Below are 22,714 nucleotides of genomic sequence, written 5' to 3'. Positions count from 1 at the left end.
GTTGCCCTCAGGCAACAGAATGTTTTCTTAAGTTCCATGTCCAGTGCCTGGTTTTTTTTTTTAATAATTGCACCCAACCAGAATGGTAAAAAAAAAATTCAAAAAACAATCTAATAAAGTTTGAGATTCACCATCAAGCATCATGTTAAGTTGAGACTGCCTTTTCTGACACATGGTAACAGGAGCACATGGTATAAGAAAAACACGAGATTTTTTTTGCTTTATTAATCAATTTTAAAATGACTTGGACTGTAAATAAAAAAATATGTGCATGTGTATGAAGGTGTAAAGAAGTCGTCTGTCGGGTTTTATGAAGTTTATTTTATATTGCATATTTAGAAATTCGTTTTTTTTGCAATAAGTGGTACTTTTCAAGGATGTTTTTGCTGACTTCGTTTTAGGATGTTTCTTCTCCTTTAAATTAACTTATTTTTATACTTTTTAATAAAAAATGGACATAAGGGTGTTTTATGGAAGACAGGAACAGGATCGCCATGTTAGGCCAATCTGTTAGGTCATCTGACAGTGAAGACAGTGAGATAGACAGCACTGACCAGGTACGTGCACAGACATTTTTGGGGGCAGGTGCTCAAGCCAAAAGAAAGAGCACCCATTGCCAAAATTATTAATAAAAAAAAACTAAACAAAAAAAAAACCAAACAAAAAAAAAAACAGTAGGATATTTAACTTATATATTTATTTTTGTTAACACAATCAATACACATCAAATAACTCAAATGATCAAATTGCATAAATAAATGAAAAACAGGCAAAAACAAGGCCATATTGTGCATGCTTTTAAATAACCAAACAATATATTAAATAATAATTGTAAATGAGATAAATCAATGTTGTGCATAATAATCAAGAGTGACTTACTAAATCTCTATAAAGGGGAGAACACAGTATACATCATTTTACTGTTTTCTGACAGAGTTGAAGCATTACACTAATAATATACCATGACTAGTATCAATTTACCTTACCAGACTGTCATGTAGCTCAACTTAAGACCTACCTTTGATTTCAAATCAGAAACCCACTTTGGGTAGTTAATGTTAACAATGGGGCTATTATTATGCCAATAAAATCATCAATCAAATAGACAGCTAAATAACATTTTCCTATTTATTCATCATTTTTTGTATGCTGTTCTATATCATAGAGCATTATATTTAGCCTTCTACATATATTAGTTTGTAATGTTAATTACCTAGCAAAATTATTCCTCATTTGTAAACCTTATTTTAAATATTGATGAATGTAGAAAAAATTGTGCTCCAGCAGAAAGGGCACTTTTCTCATCCAGGGCAAAAGGGCAGGTGCTTGAGCACCACTAGGGGTCTATCTGTGCACGTGCCTGGCACCGACAATGTGGAGGAATGGAGTGTAGAAAAAGGTTTGAGCAGTAATGAAAAGATAGTTTTCATTTCATACAGCAGACAACATACAAAACATAGTTGAGGAATATCGGAGCAACATCAAGCTGTGACATATATTGTTTATTATTGTGTTTTTGTTGGCACTGGAAATACACTCAAGACAGCAGTGAGGAAGAAGACGAAGATCACAATTTGTCAGAAGAAGACAGTAGTTCTTCCTAAATTCCTTGATGGAAAACACACCTTTGCCTCTACAGTACCCCCTGAATGGTTACACATTTCTCCATCTGCCAGTGAAATGTTAGCATGTATATAGATAGTATTGTGCTAACAATGGCATTATAAGAAGAGACCACATGCATCTTTATGCCTTTAAGTTCCAATCTGCACATAGTTTGTGCAATTACAAATAAGATGTCAGGAAGAGAGAGCGACCCAGTGGTGGGATTTCCCAACAGTATTAGGAAAAGTGGGGGAAGCAGGGGCCCAGAGCACCTATCCCTAACCAACATAGCAAACCAAGGGCACACAGTGGCGACTGGCAAAAAAACTTTATTAAACAATAATGGTTTAGCAGAATGTTTATTAAAACCAACTAGCAGTAAGAGGAGGGATGTGACTAAGCCTTGTGGCTTATTAATCTTATTTCAACTTGAGATTTGAGATTTTTCCTAGAGTGACCCCAGATATTCACAAAGTGTGTGATGAATAACAGGTGGTTTCTATATGCAAAGTAGGTTTTGATTGTAAATTTTCAGTAAACTGCTTTATTTTAGGAGGATGGGTCATTTTTTACCCCTAGGACCCTAAGGGGAGTATAAAGAATGTTAAAACTACACGAGTGTTAAGACACAAACTTACAGGTGTATTTGTTTATTTAAATGTAGCCATTATAAACACATTATATTCTGTATATTGTTGAAGAAAGGATGTTAGCAATTAATAGCTTATGAACAATTATGGGGCACCACTGGCATTTTTAAAGAAGAAATTACCAGGAAATATGAATTAAAAATAGATCAGTCACTTTCTGGTCACTGGAATTCCAGGTGTGTATGTGTATAAGTGTATGTGTGTGTGTGTGTGTGTGTGTTTGGTTAAGGGGAGTAAATTGTCTTTGGTCTCTGGTCTTTAAAAGTCCAGACTTGAAGGATTCCAAAGTGAAGGATGCTTGATTTGGATACCCAATGGAGGAAGTAGATTTAGGTTACCAGTTTCTGGTGTCCCTAGGTTGGTTCTACCTATCCCAGATAGGTTGTAAAAGGAGTTAAGATAACACTTAATTGTGTATAGATTGAAAAGCAGTTTATTCTCTGTGTTGTTCTATCTTTGGTTTGATGAGTCACTTTCTAATGTGGACGGTGATCACTGCAGACACCATGAGAACCAGACCCACAGAATACAGATCTTCAGCAGGCAAACAGATACACCTGTAGTAGTGATAGCATCACCTGAAACACACAAGATCAATTGTGTAACGTGTTGATAAAATGTGGTTAATGTGGTTACTGTATTGTACTGTACATCAGCTGTTTCTCAACCGTATTTTACTCTTAGACCCCCCTGTGTTAAAAAAAAAACAGTTCTGGGACCCTTTTAACATGGGTTATGTTATTATTCTAACATTAAACCCACTAACAGTGATCCACTTTCTTAAATCTGGACAAAGGGTCAAGACGATTGTGACCTATAGGATATACAGTATATGTAGCACATGTGTGTGTGTGTGTGTGTGTGTGTGTGTGTGTATTCCAAGAATGTCTGATGAACAAAATTTACATTTTATTATTATTTAATAAATAAAAATCTCAAAATAAATCTTAACCAATAAACATATAAACATAAGTGTGCTTCATTATATGATTATATGTTGTTTAATGTTAGATGTTGCCTAATTGCAGGAAATGTGGGGCCTATCACAGCTTTTCAATGGGCTCAAGGCACACAGTAACACCCTGGAGCTCCCGGAGAAAACCCACACACGACACGTGGAGAACATGCAAACTCCGAACAAAAAGGACCCGGACCACCCCGCCTGGGGATCGAACCCAGGACCTTCTTCAGTGCTACCAACTGAGCCACTGTGCCGCCCGAACAATTAGCTGTCTACAAAATGATTAAAGGGGATGTTAGTAAGATTAAATAAGACGTCTAAAGTTTTGCACAACACAATTTCTAATTTGTATTTTATGAACCAGTTTATATGCACTGTATGTACTGTACTTACTTTTGGATTTAGGCTCATGAGGGCAGAGTTGATTTATCTCCTTCGAAGTCACTTTTGAGCTGGCTGGGTTGCTATGATTACAGATGACTTGATTGCCATTAACACAGAGAGAAAGTGTATAGGAGACACCATCAGTTAATGTCTCACTCTCCTCACAGGTTTTCTTGTCAAAGCTTGAGGTGATTGAGTGTGTGAGACCTAAACAGTTCACATTACAGGAGTCACTGCTCTGCTGGTAAACAGAAGTAAGTTCTGGTTCTTTCACTGGATCTGCAGTACACAAATACACATGTATTACTGTACAGCTAGTCTGGCAGGACCAGATGTTTACTCTAACATGAATAATGTCTTATATAAAGTCTTAGTAGCAATCTCAGCTCTGCTACTAGTCCAGGGCTTTTCAAAACCTGGGTTGCGACCCTTGTGTGGGTCATGAGCAAAAAAAAAGAATATAATAATAAAAAGTAATAGTAAATAAATTGTAACAGGCACATAAATATGAAATGAACTTGTACACAAACGCTCCCTTGTGGAGGGTTTGCGTTACACCCAGTGGGACCAGACTGCCAGCAATTTTACTCATTATAAAATTGTATAATTAATTGTTTGTGTTGTCTGGTTCACAGTAATGGAGCCCAGGGGGGTTTGGGGGGGGGGGGGGGGGGGGTGCTGGACTGGTGTCACGCATGAATATACTGAAGTACGGGCGAATAAGAAGGGGCCGTGGAATGTACACACAACTGAGGGAGCATGTGTCATGCAAATATACCCTCCTTGGATGTGATCGGGGTCTCCAGCAGTGGAGGACTAACTGGCTACACTAAATTGAGAATTACACTAAATACATGCTTTATCCTGGCCAGGGTCATAGTGGGTCCAGTAACACCCAACACTGAGACACAAGGCAGAAGTACACCATGGACAGGTCACCAATCAATCAAAGGTCACCATACATTTATACATTCACTTCATCTAATAATGATATCATTGTTATGTTAGAATTGCTTTATTCCTGTAAAACTCACCCAAAACATGCAGTGTGTAACGAGCCACAAGTTTATCCTTGTTACTTTCAGCTTTTGCTTCATACGGTCCACTATCATTCTTCTGTAGGTTCCTCAGTGTTAAACTCAGTGTTTTATTATTAAACTCCACCCGGTCTTTATAACCGTCATACTTCGTTAAGGATTTACTCCCACTGAAGTATCTCAGAATAGTGTCACTCTTAAACATCCACCTGAATATCTCAAACTGATCGGTTTTATCTTGTGTGTCCAGTTGAACTTCACTGTTAACCAGCTTATACACGTCACTGGATGCTGTAAAAAAGAACAAGAAGACATTTAGTTATATTATGGTGATTTATTTTCAGTATTTTATGTTATAATAATCCATCAAATAATGTAAAATACATTCACTAAGTAGTAACAAGATTTTGTAAAATAATATGTAGAGTGATGTAAAAAAAAATACTCACTCTGTTTCAATAGCCTCCATTATTGTTGCATTAAATATCACAGATCATTAAACATAACACGATATCACACAAAGCAAACTTATGTAGAAACACGTTTTTGCCAAATATTTTGGTTTAGCTTGGAAACAAATTGATGCAACACAAATATATGAAATGAATTTAATAATGTAACCAGTGTACTAAATTGAATTGCTATGCTAATTTAGTTTGTATGTAATGTAACACAGGCTTGGTTTTATCCAGGCGATGTTTGTCCTTTAAATACTGTACTTCTGGCCATTGTAGCCAAATAACTTTCTATTTCTATCTCTCTTAGAATATATATTTGTTTCAGTTTTACTAGTTTTTGTTCTTGTGTAGCAATCTCTAAGCCCATGTTGATGTGAAGCACAACTGACTGTGGACACTGACACGTTTTTCAGCAATGTTTGTACAGATGATCTTGTGACCTAAATTTGTGGCTCCAAGTGACATTTTTTGACTTGTGAACGTCTATAATCCACTTTCCTTAATCTGGACAAAGCTTTTATTACTATAGTGGTTGTGACACAGTCTAATGGATATACAGTATATGTGCCACATGTGTGTGTGTTTTCCAACATTGTTGTTACTCAGTTGTTCAGTTGTTTGCAACAATTGCTTTTGGAGGCTAAATATGATTTTATGGCATTAGTTGTTACCAACATCATTCTATGAACAAAATAAATCTTAATCAATAAACATACAAACAAAACTGTGCTTGCATATATGATTATATGTTGTTTGATGGTAGATGTTGCCTGATTATATCCACAATTTAGAATGTGATCTAATCTGTACATGAAATAATGAACTTAAAACTGCAGGACCATGTTGAATGTCAAAGTTAACTTTTGGGTGTGCTGCACCCTGCCCCCTTTATCCTAAATGTGAGAAGTGAAACAAAATGTTGATGTTTCAGTGCATTATTTTTTTCCCGGTAACCACAAGATAAAGAAAGAGAAATCAACTGACTATAATGCCACAGCTTTAGAAAGTTTTAGAACACATTGTAACATTTGAATGTTATTCCAAATCACTATATAACACAACTAAAATTAAATCTGTTTTAAAATGTCTGAGAACTCACTGTTGGGCAGCAGACAAAAAAAATGTATCAAACATGTATCAAAATCAGCAATCTGTCCTGTCAGCAGTTTATTAAGATAAATTAATCATTTTAAAGTTATTTAACATTAGTTAATAAAACATGTTCATTGAATAGGTAACCTCTCTAGAGATAGACATATTCAGATTTTAACATTTTACTACATAAAAACAATACTTGATAAAGTATGCCATATATTTTACCTCTTTATAATAATAAAAAATAAATTAAAAGACTGGATTTACCTTTAACTGAGAGCACAACTGAGAAAATGATTAGCTGCTTCACAGTTGCCATCGTGTGTTAAACACTTCCAATGTACAGCAAACGGAAGACTAAAGAACTACAGTGGGTAAAACGGTGTTAGCCTTCTTTTTATTTCCTTATTTTGCAACTATTTTAGATTCCTCAGCATGTTCTTGGTTGTTTTTCTTTTTTTTCTGTACATCAGATCATACAGACATACAGCAGATGTAAATGAAAAAGGTTATTTATTATAACTTAAAAAGAAACTGAATACACTCTTGGTGGCTAAGTGGGTAGCACTGTCGTCTCACGGCAAGAAGGTCCTGGGTTCGATCCCCAGGTGGGGCGGTCCGGGTCCTTTCTGTGTGGAGTATGCATGTTTTCACCTTGTCTGTGTGGGTTTACTCCGGGTGCTCCGGTTTTCTTCCCACAGTCAAAAGAAAGAAAGATTGACAGGGATTTGCATTTTTCTCCCTTTACAGTGCATAATATCATTAAACGGTTTAAGGAATCAGGAGGAATTTCAGTGCGTAAAGGCCAAGGGCGCGCGCTTAAGCAGAACGCCCGTGATCTTCCATCCCTCAGACGGCACTGCATCAAGAACCACCACTCAACAATAGCTGGTATAACCACATGGGTGAGGGATTACTTTGGCAAACCTTTGTCAAGCACTACAATACAGAGTTACATGCACAAATGCTACTTAAAACTTTACTGTGAAAAAAGAAGCCTTATGTTAACCATGTCCAGAAGTGGCGTTGACTTCTCTGGGCTCGGAGGCATCTAGGATGAACCATCACAGAGTGGAAACGTGTATTGTGATCAGATGAATCAGTATTCCAGGTCTTTTTTGGAAAAAATTGACCAAAATGGACCAAAGACGAAAAGGACCATCCAGCAACAAGTCCAAAAGCCAGGGTCTGTCATGGTAGGGGTCGTGACAAAGGTCATTTACACTTCTGTGATGGCAGCATTAATACAGAAAAGTACATTGAGATCTTAGAGCAACACGTGCTGCCTTCAGGACGTCATCTTTTCCAGGGACGTCCATGCATTTTTCAACAAGAGGATGCAAAACAACACGCTGCACACATTATAAAGGAATGGCTGCGGAAAAAGAGGGTACAGGTACTGGACTGCCCTGCCTGCAGTCCTGACCTGTCCCCAATAGAGAATGTGTGGAGAATTTACAGGAAACAACCACACAGACGCACAAACTGCAATTTTCAGTAGCTTCGGTTGGCCTGACTGCATGTCTTTTGACTTGTGGGTGGAAACCAACATGGACACTGAGAGAACCCACAAACTCCACACAGAAAGAAAATTTGTATAGCACTTACAATGAACATTTCCAGATCCATGCCCACCGAACCCCTTCCCCCCCAGTTGGCAAGCCAAGGCCAACAGTGGTGACTGGCAAAAAAAACTTTATTAGGGGTTTAATGATGGTGGGTTATTTTACAGTATGTTACAGAGTACAGTATGTTAAGACTACACAAGTGTTGAGACATAAACTTACAGGTATATTTGTTTACTTGCATGTAGCCATTATAAACACAATTAAATTCTGTATCTGATTAATGGCAAACAGGAACGACACATTTTACAACAAGTAATTAACAAGTACATGAAGGTCAAAACTGATCATTGATTGTGTATTGATTGAAAAGCAGTTTATTCTCCATGTTGCTCTATCTTTGGTTTGATGAATCTCTCTCTAATGTGGACGGTGATCACTGCAGACACCATGAGAACCAGACCCACAGAATACAGCATTATCTTCAGCAGGCAAACAGATCCACCTGTAGTAGTGATAGCATCACCTGAAACACACAAGATCAATTGTATAATGTGTTGATAAAATGTGGTTCAAACTCTACTGTACTGTACTGTACATCAGCAGTTTTTACTCTTAGACCCTCCTGTGTTAAAAAAAAAAAAAAACTGTGATGAAGGTGTATTATCTTGGTATTCTTTGATTTTGGTTCATGTAGGAATTTTACTTCTGGTAAACTGGTGGTGGAAGATTCCTCACCTTGGTCTACTTCAGCGGGATCTGAATTTACAACTGTATCGGAATCATTTGTAGTCGCCGATCTTTGACCTTTGCACTTTTGTGAGGACAAATCAAATATGTGTCCATTTTCAAAGACCCAATGTAGGCTATAGGACTGTATGACAGATCTATAGATCTATATCAGCGGCACCGGTTTCATATAAGAAATAATTTCACGGGCCGCCGAGGGTGGAGGGATTTAAAATAAAATGATACGACGAGCATTATAAAAAACACAAAGTGCATAACAATGACGGAAGATCAGTGGGAGCTTTTTTCACTGCAACGATGCTCCCAGCTAGGGGTGATAGGAAGCAACAATACCCGAAGTGCGTTCCTTATGCCCAGTCTACTCTGTAACAAGTGTTTACATCTCTAATTATAAATTTTTTTTTCTGTGTTTATGTACATAAACTTACATTCAGGAGGGCAGAGTTGTTTAGGTTTAGTCTCTAGTGAAGTCAATTTCCAGCTGACTGTGTTGCTATGGATACAGATGATGTGGCTGCCATTACCACAGAGAGAAAGTGTATAGGAGACACCCTCAGGTGATGTCCCTTCTTTCTCATCACAGGTCTCCATGTAACAGCTAGATGTGATTGACAGTGTGGGACTTTTACAGATCACATTACAGGATATACTGCTTTGCCTGTCAAAGACAGAAGTAAGTTCCGGTTCCTTTACTGGATCTGTGGTACACAAACATACATGCGTCAGTCTTGCTAAGAAATTTGTGGGCGATTGTGGAATACTGCTTGCTTATGTAGTCCTATAAGAGCAGGGGTAACCTGCTTAAATTATACAAGCTAGTCTGTGCCCTATAATAGTGTTTGTTTGTTTGTTTATTAGGATTTTAATGTCATGTTTTACACTTTGGTTACATTCATGACAGGGACGGTAGTTACTCATTACACAAGGTTCATCAGTTCACAAGTTTATATTGAACAGTCATGGACAATTCAGTGTCTCCAATTCACCTCACTTGCATGTCTTTGGACTGTGTGAGGAAACCGGAGCACCCAGAGGAAACCCACATGGACACGGGGAGAACATGCAAACTCCACACAGAAAGGACCCGGACTGCCCCCACTTGGGGATCGAACCCAGGACCCACTCAGCCACCGTGTTGCCTGCCCTATAATAGTGTAATAGGGTGTGCAGGTAGGTGAGGCCCCTGTACCTGGGAGGTCATAATAAACAAACCCAATATGTAGGATATAAAACCGTACATTACAGACATACTGTATATTAATTAGTTTATTTATTTTTACTAAGTGTTTCTAACATGGAAACACTGGACACAAGAAATGAAATGCACTAGTTTTGAACAGTCAGTAAACCTTTTGCATGTTTATGGGGGCTTAAACTTGAGAACATGCCAAACTCTCACAGACAGTGACTAGAGATAAAAACTAAACCCAGGTCTCCAGATGTATGGTGCTGTCACACCTACTCTTTCATATTTTAAATGCATGGTTAAATACTGAGTAAAAAAGAAAATCTGATGATGCATTATTGCTGAAAGACTCACCTAAAACATACAGTGTGTAACGAGCCACAACTTTCTCCTTGTTACTTTCAGCTTTTGCTTCATACAGTCCACTATCATTCTTCTGTAAGTTCTTCAGTGTTATACTCAGTGTTTCAGTATTGAACTCCACCCGGTCTTTATAAGCATCAAGTTTCTTAATGAATTTACTCTCACCGAGGTATCTCAGAATATTGTCACTCTTAAACATCCACTTGAATTGATCAAACTGAACGTTTTTATCTTGTGTGTCCAGTTGAACAGAACTGTTGACCAGCTTATACACATCACTGGATGCTGTGAAAAAAAACAAGAAGCCATTGTGTTGTACTATATTATGGTGATATTTTTATGTATTTCATGTCAAAATAATTCACTAATGAATGTAGGGTACAATTATTTATCGAGTGACTATATAACGGCTAAGTAAATAGCCATGTATAGTGCAAACAAGTAAACACTCCATATGTGTCACATTAATTAAACTATTAAAACGATGTATTTGGAAACCAATTTCATAATTTTAGGAAAGAAGGTTCCTAGCTTATGCATTTGTGTGGAATAACTGTCACATTCAACCTTAAAGCAGCCACATGTATCTGTGTTTAGCTGGATAAGCTCCTGTTGCACTTTTAAACCTGTGTTATAGCCTGGGGTGCTAAGAAATGGTATGAATCAGAATGGTAAAAACACACGCTGTTCACCAGAGGTGAGATCTCGAATACATCGGATCGAATATCAGCTCTGCCTGCCGGCTGAGGCTGAGCGGCCACATGAACTAGTGCGATTATGACCTCTGCTGGCTGGTTGGTGGCTCCTGCACGAAGATGGGAAAGGAGTGCGGTAGAGGGTGTGGCTCTCCGTACACAGCGCTTGTACTGTACTGCACTCGTCAAATGTAGGTGATGAGATGTTCGATTGCTGTGCACGTGTCGGAGAGGGTGTGGAGCAGCCTCGTCCTCCCCAATCTGGAGCAGGGACCAGCATTAGTGAGAGGATGATTGACGGGCAGTGACTAAATGTATTAAATGTATGACTTAGGAACACTATCCATATCTGAATTGTTACTGCACTGCACTGGAGTGTGAATGCACATTTGCTAAATGGACTACAATATTTCAAGATCAAGCATCTCCACGATTAAGTAAAGATTAAGTGCAGGTTTTATTGTATTTAACTGTTTTTCAACTGTATTTCAGTGTTATTTTCAGTGTAAAAGTGTCAAAAACAACCCCATTATTTTACATGAGCCTAAAATATATGCAGTTCCACGGAACCATGGAACACATTAACAGGTTTCCCATACATCCTTATGGGAAAAAACGCCTTAAAACTGAACACCTGCCGCTCAGATGGCGCAGCGGTAAAAAGACACGCTGTAACCAGAGCTGGATCCTGAGTACGTCGTATCGAATCCAGCTTTGCCTTACCGGTTTGAGGCTGAGTGGCTGTATGAGCAACGATTGGCCAGTTGCTCAGTTGGGGGGTGGGACAAAGAACAGGATGTGGGTCTCTCTCTGTCAGAATGCGATTATGACCTCTGCCGGCTGCTTAGAGGCGCCTGCACAGAGATGAGAAAGAGTGCCCTTAGGGTGTGTCTCTCCGCATACAATGCTAGGTGGCGCCACACTCATCAATGTGTGGGCGGGAAAATTGCATCCGGCTGCTGCCCATGTTTTGGAGGGGATATGGGTTAGCTTCGATCTCCTCGGTCAGGACAGGGTTCGATGCAAATTGAACAATTGGATGCGCTAAAGGGGGAGAAAAAAAAAAAAAAAAAAAAAAAAAAAAAAAAACTGAACACCTGTTAAACTCGATGCAACTCCCAGAACCAACTGACGTCGAGTTTCAATGTACCAATGTATATATAAAAAAAAAAAAACAAGGAAATGCACAGTTCAGAATGTTGGCAAGGTTGCCCTCTAGTGGTTGAGCTGTGTAATTATATAAGACTTGAATGAGATAGATAGATAGATAGATAGATAGATAGATAGATAGATAGATAGATAGATAGATAGATAGATAGATAGATAGATAGATAGATAGATAGGTAGGTAGGTAGGTAGGTAGACAGACAGACAGACAGACAGACAGACAGACAGATAGATAGATGAGTACTGTTGTGTCACACTCACAAGTCTCTACAGTGTAGTAGTTATAAGCAATGAATAAATAAATGTGCAGGAAAAAAACATTTCAGAAACTATATAATATAACTATATAACTATATAACTTTATAATATACAATAATCAGTCATTTTTCATGATGGGTAACTATTAATGTATCAGATGTATTAATATTCTGGTTTCTAAATTCTTTGCAACCAAAAAACAACTATACATTTTGGTATATCATATATTCTAACCTCTTTAGCACGATAAACAACAGTTTAAACAATTGATTTTACCTGTAACTGAGACCAAGACGGAAAAAAAAATCAGTTGTGTTACACTCGCCATTGTGAGGTACTTCCTTATTTAAACATTGAGGTGCTTCCTTATTTTAAAAAAGGTAGTAGTAATATAAGTAATATAAGTGTATCACTGAAAGCAATATAAAAGCTACACCCCTTAACACAAGATATCAAACTAAAGACACAGAATTTATACAAACCAGTCCTGGGTTTAAACATAGAATAAAAGAAGATCTCAGCCTGTCCAAAGTTTTACATTATAATCTGGTTAACATTGTGTAAAATCACCAAGATGTAAATAATATATGAATGTAAAATAATGGGGTAGTTTTTGACACGTATACACAAAAAATAACACAAATATAATATAAAAACACTTAAATAAAAAGTTGATTCTTACAAATTCTCAGCACCCCAAGCTGTAACACAAGTTTAAAAGTGAAACAGTGAGGAAAATCCAGCTAAACACAGATACATGTGGAGCTTTCAGAGTGAATGTGTTGGTTATTGCACACAAATGTAGATTCATCTCATATGCGCACTTTGATGTAGTATTTACGGCACCGCTCAAGCTGAGCGCTGAAAAAATTTTCGGTTGCGGGGTCAGCTCTCTGCGGATCATGATCCGCACCGATTTAGCACTGTTTTGTTTTTTTTACGCCGGATGCCCTTCCTGACACAACCCTCCCTATTTTATCTGGGCTTGGGACCGGCACTACAATGCACTGGTTTGTGCATCTAGCGGCTAGGTATACATAGGACAAATTCAGTGTTTCCAATTAGCCTGGTGGCATGTTTTTGGACTGTGGGAGGAAACCCACGCGGACACGGGGAGAACATGCAAACTCCGCACAGAAAGGACCCGGACCGCCCCACCCGGGGATCGAACCCAGGGGTCTTGTGGACTATTTTAGGCTAATGTAAAATAATGGGGTTGTTTTGACACTTATACACTAAAAATAACACAAATATAATATAAAAACACTGAAATAAAAAGATGATTCTTACAATTTCTCAGAACATCGAGCTGTAACACAAGTTTAAAAGTGAAACAGTGAGGAAAATCCAGCTAAACACAGATACATGTGGAGCTTTCAGAGTGAATGTGTTGGTTATTTCACACAAATGCAGATTTGTCTCATGATGTATTACAGCACAGCTCAAGCCGAACAAAGCCACTGTGCATTGTTAATTTGAAATGAAATAAATACATTTTTAAAAAACAGACTGAACACATTGAGTTTAAGGGTACAAATTTCTCAACAAAGGGCATCGAGTTTCAAAGATTTTGAGTTACAAGGTACCACTGTATATTAAAAGCCAGTTGTTCTGTTTCAAACAAAATAACTACAAATTTAATTACACTGGATATAAAAAGTTTACACACCCCTGTTAAAATGTTAAAAAGTTTTTGTGATGTAAAAAAATCAGACCAAGATAATTCATTTTATTTCCATCTTTAATGTGACCTATAATCTGTACTAAATTAAACACAAACTGAATCATTTATCAGGGACAAATGAAAAGCTAAAATAATGATGATGTTCACACCCTCTTATAATTGCGGACGTGACTGTATTCAGATAAAATTCAGCTCTTCCAGTGTTAGTCTGAAAGCCATACAGACATGAAGAAAAACTCAGTTTAAGGAAACTCCAGTAGTCTGAAAAGAGCCCAGACCTCAGCTCCACTGAACAACATCAGTTAAGGCTTTCTTGCCCAACAATACAAACACTCTTTAGACCATCAATACTCTTTTGACTAAATGGGCACTCATTCCCACAGACATACACATGATCAGCTATAACATTAAAACCACCTCCTTGTTTCTACACTCACTGTCTGTTTTATCAGCTTCACTTACCATATAGAAGCACTTTGTAGTTCTACAATTACTGACTATAGTCCATCTGTTTCTCTGCATGCCTTGTTAGCCCCCTTTGATGCTGTTCTTCAATGGTCAGGACCACTACAGAGCAGGTATTATTTGGGTGGTGGATCATTCTCAGCACTGCAGTGACACTGACATGGTGGTGGTGTGTTAGTGTGTGTTGAGTGGATCAGACACAGCAGCGCTGCTGGAGTTTTTTTAGTACCGTATCCACTCACTGTAGATTCACCTTGTAGATGTAAGAGACGATCGTTCATCTTTTGCTGCTGTTTGAGTTGGTCATCATCTAGACCTTCATCAGTGGTCACAGGATGCTGCCCACGGGGCACTGTTGGCTGGATATTTTTGGTTGGTGGACTATTCTCAGTCCAGCAGTGACAGTGAGGTATTTAAAAATTTAAATAATACCTGCTCTGTGTGGTTCTGTTGGGGTCCTGACCATTGAAGAACAGGGTGAAAGCAGGTTAAAAAAATTATGTAGAGAAACAGATGGACTACAGTCAGTAATTGTAGAACTACAAAGTGCTCCTATATGGTCAATTAAGCTGATCAAATGGACAGTGAGTGAACAAACAAGGAGGTGGTTTAAAGTTATGGGTGATCAGTGTACATTATAAATATACAGTATAAATTTGGCATTGTGACACCAAACATAGAATTTAGCCTTCAAGAAAAACAACAAATGGTTCGAGTCCTAAAAGACAGACTGCAATCACATCAGGATACGTTACAAACGGCCCTTTGAGGGTCACCATAATGCAGATGTGCCCTCGTAAAGATATTGCACATCAAATTCCATATTATTAACCAGAAACAAATCACGTTTCTAAACTAAAAATCTACAAATGTAAGAAATCTAAAAGAGAAAACTAATTTCTTCAATAAAATACAACCTGTAACAAACAAAATAAAAATTATAACTTCAAATATATATATACGTATATATACAGTGTATCACAAAAGTGAGTACACCCCTCACATTTCTGCAAATATTTCATTATATCTTTTCATGGGACAACACTATAGACATGAAACTTGGATATAACTTAGAGTAGTCAGTGTACAACTTGTATAGCAGTGTAGATTTACTGTCTTCTGAAAATAACTCAACACACAGCCATTAATGTCTAAATAGCTGGCAACATAAGTGAGTACACCCCACAGTGAACATGTCCAAATTGTGCCCAAATGTGTCGTTGTCCCTCCCTGGTGTCATGTGTCAAGGTCCCAGGTGTAAATGGGGAGCAGGGCTGTTAAATTTGGTGTTTTGGGTACAATTCTCTCATACTGGCCACTGGATATTCAACATGGCACCTCATGGCAAAGAACTCTCTGAGGATGTGAGAAATAGAATTGTTGCTCTCCACAAAGATGGCCTGGGCTATAAGAAGATTGCTAACACCCTGAAACTGAGCTACAGCATGGTGGCCAAGGTCATACAGCGGTTTTCCAGGACAGGTTCCACTCGGAACAGGCTTCGCCAGGGTCGACCAAAGAAGTTGAGTCCACGTGTTCGGCGTCATATCCAGAGGTTGGCTTTAAAAAATAGACACGAGTGCTGCCAGCATTGCTGCAGAGGTTGAAGACGTGGGTCAGCCTGTCAGTGCTCAGACCATACACCGCACACTGCATCAACTCAGTCTGCATGGTCGTCATCCCAGAAGGAAGCTGACGCACAAGAAAGCCAGCAAACAGTTTGCTGAAGACAAGCAGTCCAAGAACATGGATTACTGGAATGCCCTGTGGTCTGACGAGACCAAGATAAACTTGTTTGGCTCAGATGGTGTCCAGCATGTGTGGCGGCGCCCTGGTGAGAAGTACCAAGACAACTGTATCTTGCCTACAGTCAAGCATGGTGGTGGTAGCATCATGGTCTTGGGCTGCATGAGTGTTGCTGGCACTGGGGAGCTGCAGTTCATTGAGGGAAACATGAATTCCAACATGTACTGTGACATTCTGAAACAGAGCATGATCCCCTCCCTTCGAAAACTGGGCCTCATGGCAGTTTTCCAACAGGATAATGACTCCAAACACAACCTCCAAGATGACAACTGCCTTGCTGAGGAAGCTGAAGGTAAAGGTGATGGACTAAACCCAATTGAGCACCTGTGGCGCATCCTCAAGTGGAAGGTGGAGGAGTTCAAAGTGTCTAACATCCACCAGCTCCATGATGTCATCATGGAGGAGTGGAAGAGGATTCCAGTAGCAACCTGTGCAGCTCTGGTGAATCCCATGCCCAGGAGGGTTAAGGCAGTGCTGGATAATAATGGTGGTCACACAAAATATTGACACTTTGGGCACAATTTGGACATGTTCACTGTGGGGTGTACTCACTTATGTTGCCAGCCATTTAGACATTAATGGCTGTGTGTTGAGTTATTTTCAGAAGACAGTAAATCTACACTGCTATACAAGTTGTACACTGACTACTCTAAGTTATATCCAAGTTTCATGTCTATAGTGTTGTCCCATGAAAAGATATAATGAAATATTTGCAGAAATGTGAGGGGTGTACTCACTTTTGTGATACACTGTATATATGCATTATTCCTCAGCCATGTGCAGGCACCATCAGTCAGCCAGCAGGGGCTGCAATCGCACCGGTTATGAGGACCTATGATTCGACTTTCTACCCTCTAACCCAGAACAACACCCAATTATTGTTCATGCAGCCGCCCAGCCCAGTCGGAAAGGCAGAGCTGAGATTCGATACGATGTATTCGAAACCCCAACTCTGGTGTGCTAGCGTACTTTACCGCTGCGCCACCTGAGCGGCCGTAATTTGGAATTTTAAACTACAAATTAAAAACCCCACCTTAAACAGCCAAGGACTACACATTAGGTTATATTCTCTCTAAGTTTATATTCTTCTTTCTCATTCCTCTCCTTCTTCAGGTTATTATTATTATCATTATTATGTTGTATTAAATCCATCATACATCTTGTTTTGTTGTTAGGTGTTTAATAAATCAGTCTTTCTCTACTATGGACTGTGATAACTGCAGACACCACGAGAACCAGAGCCACAGAATACACCACTCACACCTGTCCTGGTGGATCCTGCACCTAAAACACAAAAGATTGAGTGTCCATTTATTATTGTCCATCATTTATTAAATCCAAATGTCTTGGGAGGAGGGGGGTTGGTTTCTGGAGCCTATCCCAGCTTTTCAATGGGCGCAAGGTACACAGTAACACCCTGGGCAGGGTGCCATTCCATCACGGCAGACACACACGTACACACACCTATTCACCTATAGGGCAATTCATTGTCTCCAATGAACCTGACTGCACGTCTTTGGACTGTCGGAGGAAACCGGAGCTCCCGGAGGAAACCCACACAGACACGGGGAGAAGATGCAACATGCAAACTCCGGACAGAAAGGACCCAGGACCTTCTTGCTCTGAGGCGACAGTGCCACCCACTGAGCCATCGTGACAGATTGAATTGAATTTCAAAAGTTAGCAGGTAAGCAAGAGTAAGAAAATTTGCTGTGGTGAATAAAGGGGTTTGTGATACCATTAATCCTGAAGCAATCCTAGGGTCAGTTTGCTTACCCACAAGTCCTTGGACATCAAGCTATAATGAAGCTGTAATTATTTGGTATAAAAGTGGTATTAATGAAATGGTTAGCTGTTTACAAGCAAATTGCAAAATGCTGTGGATATGATTTTGGGATTTTACCATCTACAGTACATTACATTATTGAAAAATTCAGAGAATATTGGCAAATCTATGTGCTGTAAGGGCTAGCCTAAAAAAATGGGCAGCATTTGCAGTACCTACAAAGTAAGTTAAGACTCAGTTAGCGGAAGTCATGTATCAACAGCATCCAGAAACACTGCCGACTTCTCTGTGCTCAAGCTCGTCTGTGATGGACTAGTAGGAGACAGCAGGTGCTAGACCGGCCTGCCTACAGCCTAGACCTGTCTCTTATTAAAATGTGTCCCACATTATTTGCAAACTATTAATCATTTAATATTTTTCCATATAAAGGAGTCACCACAGCAGATCTGGTGTGCACGATATGATGGATGCCCTTTTGGATGCCCCTCATTTCCATCCAGGCTTGGGACCAGTATTGAAAGCCCACTGGCAATGGCTAGGCTGTTCTCAACCACCAACTCCCCTCCTCAAGCTTTAGCCAATCGTGTCTATGCAGGCACCCAAACAGCTGGTAGCACTGCTGATACTGGAACCCTTGATCCCCAGATCTCAGCAGTAGTGGGCTAGCATACTTTACTGCTGCGACACCAGAGGGCCTGTAACAAAGCTAATGTCGTTTCAAGGGTTATATGGGCTGTAATGTACAAACACCACAATCATTTACTTATTAAATCATTTACTGATTATTTAATTGAAGGGGAATGAGGGTAAAACGTGGGATAAATGTTTGTAGGGTTAGTAGTGTTCATTTTTATCCAAAAACGTTTGGTTCAAGTAAGTTTACTTAAAGGTTTGCACCAGGCATGCAGGCAGCTGTGCTGGGAGTCAAAGGACCCGAGCACTGATGGTTGATGGGATTTGAAGTCCTTGGACTGCACCATTTTGGGAATGGACTATTTTGTACCTATGGGGGAAGGGTTTTTTATCCTTTGTTTGGTGTTCTTATATAATTGTGATTGTGACACTGTCTGTCACTGACGATGTAATTAATATAAACTGATGTAACGGTATAATAATACCATGTCTTTGTTTGTCATAGACCAATGACTTTTTGATAGTGGTGAACTTAGGAAATGCTATGTTACCTGTAGTGTGTTTGGTCCAACCCCTCATGAGTATTTAAGGGAAAAAAAAAAAAGAGTTTGTTTGGTTGGGCATGTGGGAGTTGTAATAGTGGCGCAATAATTGAGAAGCACTAAAGTTTAGTTTAAAGTTTGTTTATTAGTTTAGGCTGGGTTTGAGTGTAGGAATATCTCAGCGAAATTAATTTTTATGTTTAATATTTTGCACCTGTTTTTTTTTTGGATTGGGAGAAATAAATCAACACAACGGCATCCTAAGTTCCTGATTCTGACTCAGTTTTTCCATCACTGTTCGAGTATCCTGTAACAGGGCCCATGACCTTGATATTTAATATAAAAGCTAATAAAATTACCTTTTTATTGTTGGTGGTGTATAATAAATTGACCATACATTAAACTAACCATAGCGTATTGCATTTCTTATTAAGTTTTATTACATAGCATATTAAAATACCCAATATACTCTACTAACTTAATAAATCTATTTTTAAAGCTAAAAACGTAACCATAAATAAGCCTTGCTTTATTTGCATACAGTTCCATACAGTTTTAAATTGCGCCATTGTAGCTTTCTTCCTCTTTCTTTTTAAAGAACGTTGCCATTCACACTGATGCTTTGCATCCATGACACTGCATCCTTGTTTCTATTATAATATCACTTTGTTGACATTTTACCTGGCTGTTAGGATTTGGAGTTTTGTTATTTGAAGTCTGGGTCGGCTTCCCTATGGTTTCGTACACTGTAGTAGGACCTTCAGATTTCTCCGGCATCTCTGGTGGGTTTTCAGGTGATTTTACTTTATTTGGGATCTGCAGGCATCAACCAAACTGTAATATATCATACATGTATATCGTGCACTGTGTATATGATAGTGATTATTTCTACTGTAACAGACATTACCTGAACTTCTTCATAGATTGTGTTGCAAGGTGTTTCTAAAAGATCCAAAAAGAAATTATTATATTAAATAAAAATACATAAATAAAATTAACATTTGTACCCTTAGAAACTCTGTTATTTCTTTTTTTTACAGATGTGCAATCACATTAAGTGGGCAGAATTGGAAAAGTACCTTCTATCCCCTACATCACAGTGTGGAAAATAAACCACATGATGCCCTTTCACCCACACATTTTAACAAGAAATACATTTCCTGACTGACTATCTGTCATCTACATGAATTAAAAGCTTACATTTACACTTGATTATATTTGCTAATGTCAGGTCAAAAGATAGACAGACATATCGATCAATCGATAGATAGATAGATAGATAGATAGATAGATAGATAGATAGATAGATAGATAGATAGATAGATAGATAGATAGATAGATAGATAGATAGATAGATAGATAGATAGATAGATAGATTGCAGTACAATGCTTATATACATAGTATTGATGTATTATTATTATTATTATTAATATTATTAGCTGTGGTATCTTAACAATTATTATTATTATAATGTGCATTTATTTCCTAATTTATTTTCTCTCTATTATTAATTAAATAAATGCAGTGATTTGCTAATATTAAGATCAATAAATAGGTTTCTAAGTACAATACAGGTACCTTATGTATCCCTTACAGTGGTAACATACACTATATGGCCAAAAATCTTTGGACATCTGACCATGAGATTTTTGGACATCCTATTAAAAAAAAAAAAAAAAAAAAATGGTATAAAAATAGTGACACCTCTAAGAATGCCTTTGTTGAAATGTCTGTGGGAATTTGTACCCATTTGGTCAAATGAGAATTTGTATGTCTGGGCAATGATGTTGGCCAAGAAAGCCTCAATTAATGTTCCAGTTCATTCCAAAGCTGTTCAGTGTGGAGGTCAGGGCCAAGCTTTTCTTCATGTCTGTATAGACCTTGCTTACTTCTCTAAACTGTTACTGCATAGTTGGAAGCATATATTGTCCATATAGTGCATCACTGTTATAATACCTCAAATTTTGTTAGGTATTTGTAAGGTACTATATATGCCAGTACACAATTTGTATGTTTTGGGAGTTCAGAGGAAACCACAGCACCTTAAGAATACTCACATGTTCTAAGAAGTACATGTGAAACCTCTAACACATAAAAACCAGAGTGAGATTTGAACCCTAACCCCAGAACCAAACCGCGGTGTGGCAACCACACTACAAGCTGTGCTATCATGCAGCCTAAAATCAAAAGTAAAAGTGGAAAATAGTTGGGTGGCATCATGAGAGTGTACGTAGCGCCAAGTACAAACCATATCCCCAGTCACTTCTTTGTAAGGAGTCTGGTACCATGTCATAAAGAATGCAGAAGGTTGATTGAGTACTGTAAATTACCCCTAGGTATAGTACGCTAGTAGATGAATGGGTTTTGCCCTGGTCCAATGTGTATTTCTGAGGCACTGATCAGGGTGAGTAGACATAAATTAGTAGATGAGTCAACTGTGGCGAGTTCATATGTGGATCAGCTTTGTGCACGGAGAGCCACACCCTGATCAATGCATTATTCCTCGACTCTGTGCAGACGCCATCAACCAGCCAGCAGAGGTCGTAATTTGAAAAGTAATGACGAGTCCTTGTTCGGCTTGTCCTACCCTATGAACAACAGCCAAACCCAGATGGCAGAGCTGAGATTCGATAAGATGTATTCGAAATCCCAGCTCTGGTGTGCCAGTGTGTTTTTCCACTGCGTCACCTGAGCACTCACAAGCTAATTTTCTATACCAACACTAAGACATAGTTAAAAAAGCATTTAACTGGTTACATTTATTAAAAACAACAATAGCAATACCTGCTGGTGTCCTGTGAGTCACAATGAAATGATGATAAACGCGTATACCGATGATGAGACAGATGCCAATGAGACAGATGACGAAGAGACAGATGATGGCAACAGTCCACTGTGGTAGAGAGCTTGATGAATGTTCTGTTTCATCTATTTGAGCTAAAGAAATACTAGGCATTACTATGTAATAAACATACATTTACTATTAGTACAACAGAACATCCAAAAACAAAAAAACATGTTATACAATTGGATACAAAAGTTTGTGCACCCAGGGAAATATTACACATCTTTGAAACAAAACACTATGTCTACTACAAACAGTTAATGTTAGCATTTTGAGCCGCTCAGGTGGGGCAGCGGTAAACTAAGCTAGCTCACCAGAGTTGGGTTTCTAGATGCATCGTATCGAAACTCAGCTCTACCTTTCCGACTGGGTTGGGCGGCAGTATGAACAACGTTTGGCTGTTACTCAGGGGCTTAGGGGTAGAGTCGGAGCATAGGTCCTCATAACTGGTACTGGCAGTGTCTCTCGGTGTATGAACTCGGCTCGTGCAGGTGAAAAATGCAGGCTGTACTGACTGCGTGCCGGAGGGGGCGCAAGTCAGTTGAGTGGCGTCCTCAGTCAGCGGCAAAGGGTCGAATCAGTATAGAGGACACAATCAGGGTAATTGGACACGATTAGAATAGGGATAAAAATTGGGGGGAAAAAGTGGGAAAAAATAGATAATAAAAAAAATTTTTTTTTTTAAATGTTATTATTTTGACACCTTTCTATCAGAACCAGCATTAACTTCTTGAGCAATTTGATCTACAGTAGCTCGTCTGTTGGACGAGGGTAATGC

The 22,714-nt window shown here is 38.7% G+C and overlaps 2 protein-coding genes across 2 annotated transcripts; both read right to left on the bottom strand.

Annotated features, from left to right (window-relative positions):
* Window positions 1-1,986: 1,986 nt before the first annotated feature.
* LOC134302219 (uncharacterized) lies at window positions 1,987-6,509 on the bottom strand. The gene is made up of 4 exons (XM_062987253.1): window positions 6,458-6,509; window positions 4,635-4,928; window positions 3,610-3,879; window positions 1,987-2,833 (listed from the first exon to the last, which is right to left on the bottom strand). Exons 1-4 carry the CDS (start codon window positions 6,507-6,509, stop codon window positions 2,748-2,750), a joined length of 702 nt encoding a protein of 233 aa, XP_062843323.1. The 3' UTR covers window positions 1,987-2,747.
* A 1,623-nt stretch (window positions 6,510-8,132) lies between these two features.
* On the bottom strand, window positions 8,133-12,502 carry LOC134302217 (T-lymphocyte activation antigen CD86-like). Its single transcript, XM_062987252.1, has 4 exons — window positions 12,451-12,502; window positions 10,046-10,339; window positions 9,030-9,203; window positions 8,133-8,281 (listed from the first exon to the last, which is right to left on the bottom strand). Exons 1-4 carry the CDS (start codon window positions 12,500-12,502, stop codon window positions 8,133-8,135), a joined length of 669 nt encoding a protein of 222 aa, XP_062843322.1.
* Between the last annotated feature and the right edge of the window lie 10,212 nt (window positions 12,503-22,714).

The sequence above is a fragment of the Trichomycterus rosablanca genome, chromosome 25 (genome assembly GCF_030014385.1).
Source record: "Trichomycterus rosablanca isolate fTriRos1 chromosome 25, fTriRos1.hap1, whole genome shotgun sequence".
NCBI lineage: Eukaryota > Metazoa > Chordata > Actinopteri > Siluriformes > Trichomycteridae > Trichomycterus > Trichomycterus rosablanca.
This window is presented reverse-complemented; position numbering and strand designations above follow the sequence as displayed.